The sequence below is a fragment of the Bos indicus genome, chromosome 4 (assembly GCF_029378745.1).
Source record: "Bos indicus isolate NIAB-ARS_2022 breed Sahiwal x Tharparkar chromosome 4, NIAB-ARS_B.indTharparkar_mat_pri_1.0, whole genome shotgun sequence".
NCBI classification, from domain to species: domain Eukaryota; kingdom Metazoa; phylum Chordata; class Mammalia; order Artiodactyla; family Bovidae; genus Bos; species Bos indicus.
The window spans coordinates 113,146,978-113,161,798 of NC_091763.1; the positions used below are offsets into that span (position 1 = coordinate 113,146,978).

Genomic DNA, 14,821 nt, shown 5'->3' on the forward strand with positions numbered 1-14,821 from the left:
GCCCCATTGGAGGGGTCAACATGCTGCCAAGAGGACCTCCCCTTCTAAAGAGTCCAGGGTTTTTTTTCCCCCTCCTTCTACAATTACAAAGTATTAAATTATCAAATTTAACAATGAAGAGATATTTAGGTTTTTTAAGGTGAAAGTTATCCTTTACTTTCCCCCACTCCAGCCCCCCTACCCCCACCCCCCCTTGTGGCTTTTCTCTCTGCATCCAGTAAAGAGTGTGGGGGTGGCCTTCCTGACATTTTCCCTGTGCCTTCACAAACACGCATGTGCAGCCTCCCTCTTGTTTTCCATCAAGGGAAATAGGATCCCAGATGTGCTTCGTTGTTTTCCACCCTTGAAGCAGGCTTGGTCATGAAATGTCCATCTGGAGGAAGTCTTTCACTCTGTTGAAAGAGGGAGCAGGCCAGAGAGTGGAGATGACTTTCCCACTCACAGCCAGTGGCAGAGCGGAACTATAACACAGGAATTCCGTAAGTCTTGGTTGAACTTCCTCCTAGGTACTCTAGAAAATAAGATGACGGAGACTCTTTAAAGGGTTGATAACCTAGTGATGGATAGGGAGGCCTGGTGTGCTGCAGTCCATGGGGTCGCAAAGAGTTGGACATGACTGAGAGACTGAACTGAACTGAACCTAGGGATGTCTGGCCACTGGGTAGGGTTTTACACTTTACAAATGCTTCTGTAGACCATAGAACCAATTAGGGTCCTGCAAAAACCCAGGGTCTCTCAGGATCTTCAGGGGATTATTTCCAGGACTCCCCTGGATAGCAAAATCTTGGGATGTTGGAGTCCCTTCTTTAAATGGTATTGCATTTTCATATAACCTTACTCACTCATGTCCTCTTGTATACCTTAAATTACCTCTAGATAATTATAATACTTAATGTAAATGCTATATACAGTTGCCTGCACCCGGGAAAACTCAAATTTTGCTTTTTTTGGAACTTTCTTTTATTTTCGCCTGCATATTTTCATTGGGCTATTGGTTGAATTCATGGACGTGGAATCGGCAGATGTGGACAGCTGACTGTAACTAGGAAATTATTAACTCTTACAGATGAATAAGTCAAAGTCCAGGGACAGAAAGTATCTTTTGTTAAAAAGAAAACAGAACAAAACTGCACACGAAGACTGTGGCAAAACATAGAATCTTGGGCTCCCGGTTCCTCTTGTGATATGAGGCTAAACAACAGCTGAGCTCGCGGGCAAACGCTTAGTAGACAGTTGCTGACTGATTAGAGTAAGATCCAACGGTTTAACAGTAAGGTTTGTAGGAAGTCTCAGAGTGAGGCCCTGGCTTTTCTCTGTATCAACCTCATGTCCCAAAGGCGGTTTCTAAGCAGTTCCAGACAGAGTGTGCCCGTGGGAGTTGCCCTAGCTGGCCGGCCCATTTTGAGCTGGCAATGAGGAATTTTATTGACTTTATAAAGGAGCATTTCCTTCCGATCAGGGTGGGTAGATGAGAAAATCCTCTCTTCTGAAGGACTAAGACCCTGCTTGGCCATCTGAACGCTGCCTCTAAATCAGCAGTCGCACTCCACTCAGCAAAGTTAATTCATTGTTTCCTCAACTGCAGGGCGAAGGGTTGGATTTAATGATGTCTAAGTCTCTCCTGGAAACCCCGGGGTCGTTTATCACGCACTTACGACGTGCCTAGGGCCGCGCGGGTGCGGAGGCCGATATCTCTCTGGTCACACGAGACGCGAACATCTCTCTAACACCTGGTGTGCTGTCGTGCAAAGTGCCACCACCATGACACATGCACACTCGAGTGTGAGCTTTGGAGCGGGCTCTGTGTATCTTTTTTTTTTTTTCCTCCAGATTCTGGCTCCTACGGCGGTGCGGGCGCGCAGCTGGCGTCGGACCGAGAGTGGCCCAGCGACTGGAACGGTTTCAGAGCGCGCGTCTGCGGGGCAAGGACCGGGAGGGGAGAGTTCGGCGGATGGGAGGAGCGGGTGCTGCGGTACCGTCAGGTCACCAGTTACCAGACATCGCCTTCATCCCTCCTCCCCCACTGGGCGATCAGAGCCCGGCGCCCGCCCGGCGGCCAGAGCTTTAAAGTCCGGCTGGGCCGGAGCTGGATTCACTGGAGGCGGGGTCAGCCGGCTCGCCCCAGCCATTGGCTCTGGAGAACAAAGGGGCCGCCCCGCAGGCTGCTCCGATAGGGCTAAACTGGTCATCTGAGACGCTCAGCCAATCAGATGGCGGGGCGGCCCCGGGGATGGCCGGGCCCGCCAGCCAATCAGGGGTACGGGCCCGCCCCGCCCGCCCCGGGACTGGCGGGGGCCAGGGGAGCGCAGTGCCCAAGTCGCCCCGGGGTGGCAGTTCCCGTTAACCTTAGCCACAAAGTCAAAGGTATTTATTCCCGTCCCCTCCCTCCGAGTCCCTCTGAATCTGGGCGGGGAGGGGCGTGCAGAGGGACGGGCCGTGTCGAGGGCCAGCGCCCGGCTCCTCCCGCGCCGTTTACACCCAGCCTCGGGCTGGGGGCGGCCTCCGGGGTCCCTCGAGACCCCCGCCCCTCGCGCTCTCAGTCCCGAACTTTCCCCAGCCTCGCACAGCTCCCCGGGAAAAACGGGCTCGGGTCGTGCGTGGAGAGGGGCTGCAGGCCGGGGCAGAGCTGGAACGGGGGGCGTGAGAGCTGGAGAGGCGGGGAGGTGAGCTTGGGGTTGGGGGGACTGCCCCTCGGCCTCCCCTGCCCGCCTCTGGGCGCGCTCTGCCAGAGACGGTCCCGATGTTTGGGAATGATGCCAGCCTCCCCCAGAGACCGAGTTCCTGCAGGGGCGGGAACCCCAGTGCTCGCCGCAGAGTGACACATAGTAGGTGCTTAATAAATGATTAAATGAATGGGCCCGAGCTTGGGGGCGAGAACAATGAGAGGGAAGCACCACGGAAATCGAAGGGGCGTGTGTGTGTGTGTGTGTGTGTGTGTGTGTGTAGGGGTCTCCCCGAAACCTCCATTCCAGGAAGACCGGCACAGGAAGCCAAGATCTTAGTGGGGATGGGGGTCGGCGCTGGGGGTTTCTTCCCTCCTGAAGGTGGAGATGCGGTCCCGCTCCAGCCCTTTGGGAGGATGGAGCCTGGTGCGTGCTTGGTCCTCCCGACCTGGGATGGGGTGTGGCCAAAGCCCCGAGGCAAGGCCCGTGATGGCCAGACTCCACTATGAGGTGTCCATTTTGGGTCCCAGGGTTCATCTGTAAAATGAAAAGGTTAGAGGGTATTAGTCTCCTTTCAGCTCTAAGGTTCCCTGGTTCTGTGCTTCTAATCTGTTTTGGACTTACGTTTCTTTTATTTAAATATTCCTTTGTTAACATTTATATTAATGGTTTACAGCATGCTGGATCTTGTGCCGGGTGTTGGGGAGAGAAAGGCTCCCTGTGTTTAGATGTTTACAGTCATGCTTTTGAGACAAATTATATTATTGTACCATGTGGATGGTACTGGGTTGGGTGGGTACACAGGTTAAAAGGAGAAGGTCCTTGCTCTGAGCCTGGTGAATCCACACGGGCTTCCTGGTGAAAGTGATCCCTGGTTTGGTCTGGGCAGAGAAGAGTTGGGCAAGGGTATTCCAAGACTGATGACAGGTGTTCCAGACACAGCAAGGTCAGGGAGCTGCATTTGGGGACAGTGGGGTAGGTTGATGGTGCAGTGAGAGGTGCTCAGAGGCCAGATTTTAAATGGTCTTGGCAAAAAATTTGTAGAAGTACCTGAAAGTACTGGGGACCCGCTGAAGTTTTTAAGCAAAGGAGTATCATGTTTAAACTGAAATTTGAGGAAAATTGCTCTGAGTCTGGATGGTGGATGGATTGGAGAGCAAGGTGAGCTGTAATATGGGTGCTGCTTCCAGGTGAGCTGAAGCTTGTAGCCATGGCAGGTGTTGGAGGTATTAAAACAGCACTAGTACGATTTAGTGGCTTGTGAACTGTGAGGGCTGCACTCTGCAGTAGTGAAAGGTGGTGAGAGTTTTGAGAGGCCTGGAGAGTCCCCCCTGGAGGGGCAAGGGATGCCCAGGGCAAAGTGTAGAGCTGGTCCGTGCACCCCTTGGTGGAAGCTTACCCCCTTGGTGAGGGGTAAGCTGTGGAATCTCAGGTTTCCTAGGATGGGGGTGGCCTGCAGGAAAGTAGCAGACAGGCTATGCAGAAGGAGACCTGAGCTCTAACTCATCCAAAAAGGGGAAACACTCCTTATCCTTGTCATGCTCCTGTGAATACAGCGCGGGATTGGAAAAGCGTTTATGAATTAAAATGTGATAACACTTCCAAGTACTGTTAGCAGCCGGTTTCATTCCTTGTCTTCGGTCAGGTAACTGGGGTCCCGAAATCCTGGCAGGCTCTTGAGTCTTGGGCTGGGGCAGAAGAATATGTGTGCTGCTCTGTCTTCTGAAAGGAAGTGGGCAAAAACTGGCAGTGTGGATGCCATGGGCGGGGGCAGGCCTGGGGCGGGCAGGCGGGGAGTGGGGCGGTCCCGGCAAAGGTCGGGCAGGGCTGGTGGGGCAGGAGTCCCAGAAGGCGGGCCCTTGGGGACTGGTGTGGGGTTGAACCCGGGACCTCTGGGAGGTAGGTGGGCATGACGGGATAGGTTCCCAGGGGATGTTGAGACTGAAGTCCCTAAATTGGGCTGTTCCTATCAGGGCAGCCATGAGGTACCATTCTGAGGTCCAGCTGAGGAGCAGGGAGTGGGTGATGGCCATGCAGCGACCTAAAAAGAACTTTTGCACCTCGTGAACCTTTCCCAGAGTCCTTTCACAATGTTTGCCTGCACTGCTTGGTGGAACAATTCTCCGCAGAGGACCAAGAGTGATTTCTGTTTGCAGATGGAGACAGAGGCCCAGGGAAGGAGACTGGCTGGTCCAGGGCCACCTGGCTAACCAGAAGCAAGCCGGGTCCCCAGGTCTCAGGCCTTCCGGTCCTAGGCTCCTCCTTCCTACCGCCTGGTCTCTCTATGGGGTGCCGGCCTGCCCCGTCCCCTTGCTGCCTGCCTCGTCCCCTCTCCTGGGACTGAGGACCACGGTGTTTGGGAGTCCAAGGCCTGAAGATGCTGGCGTAGGAGGAGGGGATGGGGCAGCACTTAGGAGCCGTAACAGTAGGCGGTGCAGGGGGACACCTGATCCAGTGGTGAATAGACCCCAGGAATGAGGGTGGAACAGGGAGGGCGATGAGACAGGGAGATGGGGTGGGGGCCCTGGAGGGGCTTGGGAGGTGCTGTGGGACTTGTAGAAAGATGCTGGGCATGCCTGATGCTGGCATGTGGGATGGAGGCAGGCCTGCAGGTGGGGGCGGAGGTGATGCTCACGTGGCCTGGCCTAGTCTGCCTGCCTGTCTGTCCTCAGCACAGGGCCCTAGAAAGTGGGAACAGCAGTTGTCCTGCCTTTTTGATATCATTTAAAAGCCACTTGTTGGGGATTGGTTTGCGTGTCCTCCTTGGTCATAAACTCTGGAGGAGAGGGAGGTGTGAGGTCTGGTGGGTCCTGGGATGGGGGTTCAGAAAGGGTGCTGATTATCCAGGGGCCAGCCAGAGCCCATGCCCAGGAACCAGGCCTCCTGTGCAAGTGGCCTGCCTGGGATCGGCTTTGGAAGAGGGCCTGGGGGCTGTCTCCTGGGAGACAGAGGCTGGACGAGCCCCTTTCCCCCCAGTAAAGTCGGGGTGTGAGGTCCTGGGGCTTGCCTGAGCTGAGCCGGTGGAGTGTCCAGGGCTCTTTAGTCCAGCCCCCTGCCTGGCTCTCAGGCCCTGCCCCACTCAGGCCGGAAGAGACCATCCTCCCGGCTCAGCCTCCATCTCCTGGGAGAGATGGTACCTGGAGCTGCTTTGTGGAGCCTGGCTCTGCAAGCAGCCTTGCCCCTGAGAGCTGTCTACGCCCTGCTCCCCTGGGAGGCCAGCTCCCGTTGCTGAGCAGAGCGTGGGGTTCCTGTGTGGGCTCCGGGGGCCTCTGGAGACTCTGAAGCCGCTTAAAGAGGGCCAGTTTAGAGTGAGCCGGTAGGGAGGGTGTCTGGGGAGAGGGCTCAGAACCTTTGGGCGTGGGTTGTTCTCAGGCCCCGGTGATGGTAGAGAAAAGACGGTTTACAGGCTTTTAGGAAGTTGAGTGTTTCCCCACCTGATGTTGGCAGCAGACCCCCAGAGCAGGCGTTTTCTGTCACCTTCACCACTGGGAACCCAGGCCGAGAGGAGCAATCATTTGCCCAGGGCAGCGGAGCTAGAACTCAGGGCCCCTGTTTCTGGGTCCCTGCATGCCTGGGCCTGAGTAGGGGCAGCGCTGGGAGCAGACTGCAAGGGGCAGACTCGGAGGCTGAGCTTCCCATGGGAGTGGGGGCGGCCTGCTGTCGCCTCCAGACTGCAAGGGGCAGACTCGGAGGCTGAGCTTCCCATGGGAGTGGGGGCGGCCTGCTGTCGCCTCCAGACTGCAAGGGGCAGACTCGGAGGCTGAGCTTCCCATGGGAGTGGGGGCGGCCTGCTGTCGCCTCCTGGCTGGACCCCTCCAGCCTGGCCTTGAGTCTCGGGCTGCCCTGGCCTGCTGGGCCCAGCCTCATCTTCTTTCTAGAGCTTTCTGCGCCCTTCCAGCTTCTCCCCATGCTGACTGACGCCGCCCCTGCCCTCAGCTCACCCCACAGGCGACCCAGCAGGTGACTGTTGCCTGTTGCTTCCCAGCTCCCTGTGGCCTCGGTGCCCCCCGAGTTCCGTTCCTTGGAGCAGTGGACCTGGAGGGCTGGTCGTAGCTCCCGAGGACACTTGTGTCAGCAGGGAGTCACAGTGCTGGAAGGGTAGTGACTTGTGCTCATGCGGTCCACGGTGGCACACTTGTCTCTCAGTGGATCTGTAGTTTGTGGATTTCTTCATATTTCAGTTTCTCTGTACTTTGCATGTGCAGTTTTGCAAGCGTTCTTGTATGTGTGAGTATCTTTGCATTTCTGTATCTTTAAACTTGTGTGTAGTCAGCCGTGTTGGATGTGAGATAGGATTATGTCCGGATGAGTTTGTGTGCATTGAGTGTTCAGATCAGTTTCTTCTCATGTGCCTATGATTGTATTTTATCAATATCCTTTTAATTGAAGTATAGTTGACTCACAATGATGTAACTTCTGCTGGACAGCAAAGTGATTCAGTTATACATATATATACATAATAAAGAAGGTATATATACATGCATATATATACATTCTTTTTTTACTATTTCCCACTGTGGTTTATCACAGGTTATTGAATATAGTTTCCTGTGCTCTATAGGAAGACCCTGTTGTTTATCCATTCTCTATATAATAGTTTGCCTCTGCTAATCCCAAACTCCCAATCCATCCCTCCCCCGATGCCCTCCCCCTTGGCAACCACCTGTGACTGTAAACCTTAAATGAAATATCCATTGATGTGCACTGAACTCCGTTTTCCAGGCAGAGGACATCGTTAGCTCATCCTGAGGTGTCTGTCATTTGTGATGAAGCCCTGGGGCCAGGGGACCCCCCCTGGTCAGTCCTCCCATTCCATGCACTCATTCAGTATAAACTGAGCACCTTCTCCGTCTCGGGCCCAGGCAGGCAGGACCCCCCCACCCCCACTCCCTGGAGCTTTATATCTCGAGCAGAACTTCATGAACTTGGAAATCTTCTCTTCCATTGGATGTTATGCTAGCTCTAGCCACATGTGGGCATTGAACACTTGAAACGTGGCCAGCATGATTGAGAAACTGAGTTTTTAACTTAATTTATAGACACTTAAATAACCACATGTTAGTACAGGGGCCAGACTCCTGAACGAGGTCCTGGTAGCTTAAGGTTTGATGCATCCCTCACCTTCTCTTAGAGACGGCGTGGTTCAGGAGAAGGCACGGTCCAGGAGAAGGCACAATGGCTGGGGTGGGCCAACCCACCTGGCCTATCCCAGCTTGTTAGGTTCTGGCTGCAGCCTTCCTAGCTGTGTAACCTTGAGCAAATTGCTCAACGTCTTGGAGCTGGAGCCGTGTATCCTTAGGATGAAGTGGGCGATGCTTGCTGAGTGCTTGGTACACTGTCTGTCTCCCGGTCCCTAATGAGTCTTGGCTGGCCAGCCCCTCTTTCTCCCAGAGCCAGCTCAGTACCGAGGTGTCCAGGGAACACCCCCTCCCCAGTGAATGAGGTAAGGACAGACAGGGTCTGTGTGTCCCCAGAGGACTCTGAGAGCACATTGTCAGGGTGGAGGCTGGCTGGAGCCCGCGAGCCTTTGCCCATCCCCTGCCAAACACTGGCCTGCGCTCCTTGCTGGGGGTCTTGACTGCTGGTATGAGGGCAGGGGGGCAGTCAGCTTGATGGGGAGAGTACCTTGAGAAGACTGCCCCCTGTCCACAGTTTCCCATGGGGAGGGGTCTGGGCAAAGCCAGCAGTGGCTGAGGATGAAGACCTAGGTGTGGCCCTGGAGGGGAGCCGGCCTGGGAGCTGGGCTTTGGCTGAAGTTTGGGTGGTGCCACCCTGGAAGCCTCAGTTCCCGGTGGAGGGCACGTGGCCAGTCCCGCTCCACTGGTGACAAAGGCCACACGAGTTGCCACCTGCTTCTTCCCCACCTGGGGCCTGAGTCTGTGAAGAGAGCTGTCCTGGGCTGGTGGGGAAGATCCAGGGCCCTGAGATCAGGCGGATGTGGCGGGGTGGCCTGGACATGTCCCCGCACTGCACCTTCCAGCCCATGGGCTTTGTCCAACAATGGCCACTGAGCGCCTCCCCCTCCTCAAATTCCCGCTGAGCCCAAAGCTCCTCTGTTACCTCCCCTGTCCCCCCAGACTGCAGGCCCTGCTGTGGACCACAGTCCCTCATCATGTGGCCTGGCGGTTGTCATGGCAGCTGCCCGAGAGGCCTTCCCATCCCGGGGCTCTCGTCCCACGGGGGCCTGACCCAGAGCCAGGGCCGGGAAGGGGGAGGCGACAGGGCCCTGAACCGAGACCTGGCCCTGGTGGGTGTCCTGCCCCCAACGGGACCTGCCAGGCCGGGAGGGGAGAGGTCATCAGAGGCCAGAGTCGGGGTGCTGGTGGATGGGGACCGGTCCCCTCATGGCCGGGGTGTTCTGCTCACTGGGGCCCTGGGCATGTCTCCCTCCAGCCAGCAGAGCGATGTGTCTCGTGGGTGAGAAGGAGCAGCCAGTGCCATGTGGCAGGCTGAGGTGTGCTGTGGCCTTGCCGTCCTGGAAAGATACCACTGCACACTGGGCCCTTCCAAGGTCTGGCCATCTCAAGGGTTGGCCTGCAGGGCTCCTGTCGGCCTGGGTTCCAGACACATCCCCGCTGAGTACACAGGTGGAGGTGGGCCCCCGAGACACAGCCCCTGTCTCCGCTCTTGTTCCCTGTGCCTCTCCTCCTGTGCCCTGCCCTGTCCTTTCTCCCTTCTTCCCCTCGGCCCATGAGGGTCCCTTCCTTCCATTTCCACTTCTGGTCTTTGTTGGACCATGAGCCGCTTGGTGACTCCCTGTGAACTGGTCACCAAGAATCGAAGCCCTTCTGCCATCTGAGACTATTTTGAGTTCCTGGATATCTCCTAAGACACAACGGATCAACCAGGATAGATTTGATTTGGCTGGAGAGGCCTCAGTTGTGTTGTGTAGGGGTTTCATGAATGAAGCCAAGACCCACCCACTGTCCTTGTCCTGAATTGTGGCCTGAGCCTCCACCCTCCATCTGAGATTCCCTGCGTTGAGGTGACCTCCCTGTTCACCAGCAGTCTGAGTCTCCTTGGGCAGATGTTGAATCTCCAGTTGGTGAGGAGCTGCCCCACAGTTCCAGGGCCCTGGATCTTTCCCACCAGCCCAGGACAGCTCTCTTCACAGACTCAGGCCCCAGGTGGGGAAGAAGCAGGTGGCAACCTGGAGGGAAGAGGTGGTGCTAAGGCAGGCGCACCAGCATCCATCAGGGGCCCTGAGGCCCTGTTTCTTCTGCACCTCAGGCAGGTTTCAGCATCTCTGAGAACCCACAGCAGGAGTATATAACAGATTCACGTGGGAGAAATAGAATTAAAAACAAAATCTCCTTCCTACCCTGGAAAGCTCTGCACCAAGATAGAAGAGAAAGAAACAGTTTTATTACTGGATAAGCATTAAGCCAGCAACATGCACGTCACAGGCGACACACTAAAAGACTGCAAAGACAGAGAGAAATGTCATGCTACCTTATAGCCCAGCAGATGCGACCCCACTACGCACGTGTTCTCGTGGGAAAGCATAACCGGTTCTGGGTGAAGGGACCTGATAGCACCATTCGTCACACAGTTTCCCCTACATTCACCTGGAATTGGCAGCCACCCGGGAGAGCTAACTGCCTTCATGCAAAGGAAGCACACACTTCTGGATCTCGGGGAGGATGGGAGGAGGTTTGCATCTTGGAGCCGGGCACTGCTGAGCTAGGCTCCTACCTTCCATGGGAGGGGACACTGGCTGCTGATCCCTTGACATTTGCACTTCGAAGAGATGGCTCCAGGTCCTCGAGAAAGGGTCCTGGCAAGAGACTGAGTGAACTTTTCAAAAGATTTATATATACATTGAAGGGGGAGAGAAAGGGCTTCCAGTTAGATTTCTAAAGAAAAGGAAAGAAAGGGGAGGGAGTCTCTTTCTCTTTTCTCAACAGGGAGACAGACTTTTCTATCAGATTTGTATTTCCCTGACACCCTTGACCCCCCACTCAGATTCCCAGCCTGGGTCCCTGCCCCAGAGTGGCTGCTGGGAGGGGAGGGGACTTGGGAGAGGGAAGTGGGGAGGCCGTCTGGGGCCTGAGGTGCAGAGCAAGTGGGGGCTGGGCCCCTGTGCCTGAGTGGTGGTGGAGCCCAGGTATGTGGGGCAGAGGCTGGGGCCCACTGGGAGTGCAGGGAGGCCAAGGGGGCTGCTGGCCCGGGAAGCGAGATCCGTGTCCTCAGGAGGGGCCACCCACAGCACCACGGGGCAGCTGCTGTACCTCTGAGTGCCCGCAGCTGGCAGCCTGTTGGTGCCACACATGGCTGTCTGGTGCCAGCCCCCGACATGGACGTGTCGGGGATAAGCAGACAAGGAAATACCCTGTCGGATGGCGGAAGTGTCAGGGAGGAATGGGAGGTGGAGCCAGGATTGTGATTGTACACAGGGTCTCCAGGGAAGACCACTCAGAGCTGGTGACCTTCGGGCCTGGAAGGGGCAGTGGCCACACAGGGACCTGGGAAGGGGGCACCCCAGGCGGAGGCGAAAGAGCAGCAGGATCCTGTCCTGATCGTGTTCCAGGCACCAGATGAGCCAGTTGGGAGATGCTCCAAAGACCCAAGCTTAATGCTCACCGTGAGCCCAGAGTGGTGGGTGAAGGACCAGGCCACTGGGACCCAGGTTGGCCGTGTGTGTGTTCCCATGATGGTAGGGGGGATGGCAGGGAGGCCCCAGGAGGGTTTTTCACTGGGACATGGATGGGGGCTTTGAAAGACAGGGGGCTGGTGATTTTGGAGGGACAGTTCTGCCCCCCCTGCCAGGGTGTCCTCATACCCATAAGGGGGGGGTCTCTAGACTTAAAGAGTTTCCTGATTCTCACGTGTGGCCTCCTGCATCCCTCACCCTGCAGGTGTTGAGAATGTGGACATCAGAAGCCCCAGGACCCTGCCCAGCTGTGCCATCCAGCCACCTCCGTGACTGGGCGCATGTTGAGGGGTTCAGTTTTTTCTTTAGAAAGTGGGAATTGTACACATTTTACCTGCTGAGTAGCTATATACGCGCTATGAAAATTCTTGCACATTTCAATGGAAGCCATAGGTAGAGAGACGTGAAAGAGTGGGACTGAGGACTTCCCTGGTGGTCCAGTGGCTAAGGCTCCTGCTTCCACTGCAGGGAGCACAGCTTCCATTCCTGGTTGGGGAGTTAAGATCCCACATGCTGTGCGATGTGGCCAAATTAAAAAAATAAAAGGGACCACCCTGTGTGAGGTCCATTTGTCCATTTGTCTCGGGCCAACCCTCTTCTTCTGCTTCCATCCCACCCACAGACGGCCGGGCGGGGAGCCAGGCTGATGCAGACGGACCTCCGGGGATGGAGAATGGCCTGGCTGGCGGCACAGGTAAGAGCATGTGGGCAGGTGGGAGCCCCCCGCCGCCTCCTCCCCTGCCCTGTCCCTCTGCAGCTGAGCAGGGCTTGCTGGTGGCCAGTAGACCCACAGTCTGGGAAAGGATGGAGCAGATACAGACTAGGGGGCTAAGAGCTGGAAAAGCCCAGGCCCTGCTTGTCAGGAATAGGTGCACACACATACACACACCACATACATACACACCCCACATATACACACCACCACATACCCCGTTAGTGCTAGATCAGGGAGTACACCGTGTTCTTGCTGGTCGTGTACCGAAAGCCAGAGCTCTGGGGAAGACACGTGGTTAGAAGAAGCAAGCCCTGCTGTCTGTCTGTCAGGAGAGCATCTCCAGTTCGGTCCATGAAAGCTTCCTGGGTCTGTCTCAGCTGATGCACTTAGAGCCGGTGGTGGTGGTGGGAAAACACAGCCGTTAGTCCTGGTGTCTCCCGGGCAGGGGGCGGGCACCACTGAACATGGGAAGTGCCCTCTGGAGACCCCTCCCCAGGTGCCCGCTTCCTGCTTCCAGGATGGAGCAGCCCCAGGTCTAAGACCTGCTCTCCCAGCCTCTGCAACAGGCCCTGCAGAGGGTGTGGCCGGGCTGATGGGAGCTCTGAGCCTGAGAGAGGGGACGGGACCTGGGCACTCTGCCCCTCGTGGGCACAGTGACCAGGTTTCTTTACCTCCTGTTCCCTCCAGGGGAGTTGCCCCGAAGGCCCCAGAGCAGCCCCCGCCCCCAGGACAATTACTACGGTGGACCTAAGGTGAGACAAAAATCAGGCAACAGAATAAGAAAGAAAGAAAACACTGGCTCACAGAGGGCCAGTATGCTCTATGACACTCTTCTGTTCTGCGACTGAGTCCTGACACCTGGCAGTGAGCTGAGCCACCCACTTCCAGTCTCCCCACCCGCCCAGGCTGTCACTTTGAATGCTGAGAGCACTCGTGTGTGTGTGTGTGTGTGTGTGTGTGTGTGTGTGACACCGACATTAAAGTAGTTACAGGAAAACCTAGGGCAGATGGTTCCAAACGTTTTAGCTGAAGGGCTCCTTTTTTTTCCCCCCAAATTTTAATTTTTTAACACCAAAAACATTTTGCATTGGGGTATAGCCAATTAACGATGTTGTGATATGTTCAGGTGAACAGTGAAGGGACTCGGCCATACAGATACGTGTATCCGTTCTCCCCCAAACCTCCCTCCCATCCAGGCTGGCACATAACATGCAGCAGAGGTCCATGTGCTGTTCAGCAGGTCTTAGTTGGTTAGCCATTTTAAATATAGCCGTGTGTCCATGACCTTCCCCAAAGTCCCTAACTGTCCCTGCAGGACCCTTTTGCCCACATAAACTAATAAGGGGGATCCTAATTCAGACACGAGCAGTGGGCTCCACCAGGCTTTCTCTGCCCATACGGCAGCTCCTCCACCAGGAAGAGATGGGAAAACCCTGGGGCCTGGGGACCCCTCGGGCCGCAGCCTTCCAGGCTCCCACGCCTGCTGGCCGGGCTGAAGGAATGACTCTTCTGGACGGCTGAAGGTTTGAACATAATTGAGACTTTACCTCTTTTAAGTACCCTTTACTTTTTTATTTGTATTTGAATGTATTTTTAAAACCGTGGTGAAACATACAAAACATGAAATCTACCACTTTGCCCCCTTTGGAGGGTACAGTTCAGTGGCACGAAGGACATTCACGTAGAGGCACAGCATCATCACCATCCATTTCCTGGCGTGTCCCGTAACCTGTACCCATGAAGCGACAGCCCTCTGTTCCTCTCTGTTTCTTCTGAACCATGAAGACGTTTTAAAAATGATGCATCTTTATGCTGACTGAGGAGCAGTACCCTTGGAACCGGCAGGCAGAGGCCTGTTTCCCTCTGTGTCAGTGTCTGATCCCTAGGGGAAGGTGCCCGGGACGACCGAAGTCCCAGAGCATGAAGGTCAAGGGTCCATACCCACCATCGCGGGCTTCAGGGCCTCCCCATACAACTCAGCCATGTATGCCCCCCCAGGGCCCTGGAGCAGTGGATTCAGGCTTTCAGGCTCCACTATACATCTGGCTGGGAGGGTGAGCCTTCTGAGGCATCAGCCAGCGTGATGGATGTTAGGCTACGTTTAATCAGGGAAAGGCAGTGGCTTTTGTGGGGTTCTGGGGGCATTTGTGGGCTTCTTTGGCAGTGTGGTGTGGTAAAGAATCCACCTGCCAAACAGGAGATGGGGGTTTGATCCCTAGGTCAGGAAGATCCCCTGGAGAAGGAAATGGCAACCCACTCCAGTATTCTTGCCTAGGAAATCCCATGAACAGAGGAGCCTGGTGGGCTATAGTTCTCAGGGTTGCAAAGAGCTGGACACAACTTGGCGACTGAGCATGCACACATGGGGGCATTCATGGGTGCCTCGTCACTTGGGGACAGTGGTGCCCCTCTGACCTGATTGTACTCTGGATTCACTACTCAACCACCAATCTGGACAGCCAGGCCTGTCAAAGACGTCCACTGGCCAACAAGTCAGTGCATCTAAGGGAATGTTTTATAATTGATGAAACTCATTACACATGTGTTTTTGATTGCTGCCAGTACACAATTTAAATCACTGCTTTCATTTTCAAATTACTACTCCTGATAAAATGATTTCTCACAAGCAGCATCTGGGGAGGACCCATGGCACTGCTTTGCCAGGAGGAAAGCTGGCCCCTTATGGGTGCTTTCTGTAAGGGAACCCCCACTTCCCTCCCTCGCCCTACCACCAGGGTCACCACATTGGTTTCTATGCTCTCGTGGGGCCAGTGAGGCTGTGGAGTGGAG

The 14,821-nt window shown here is 55.5% G+C and overlaps 1 protein-coding gene across 1 annotated transcript; it reads left to right on the plus strand.

Moving 5' to 3' along the window:
- Positions 1 to 201: 201 nt before the first annotated feature.
- Positions 202 to 12,010, plus strand: ZNF775 (zinc finger protein 775; the record flags this gene model as incomplete). The annotated part of the gene is given in 3 exon segments (XM_070788368.1): positions 202 to 479; positions 1,831 to 2,364; positions 11,939 to 12,010. Coding segments are annotated over 2 exon segments (226 nt in total), but the record flags the coding sequence as incomplete, so codon positions are not given.
- Between the last annotated feature and the right edge of the window lie 2,811 nt (positions 12,011 to 14,821).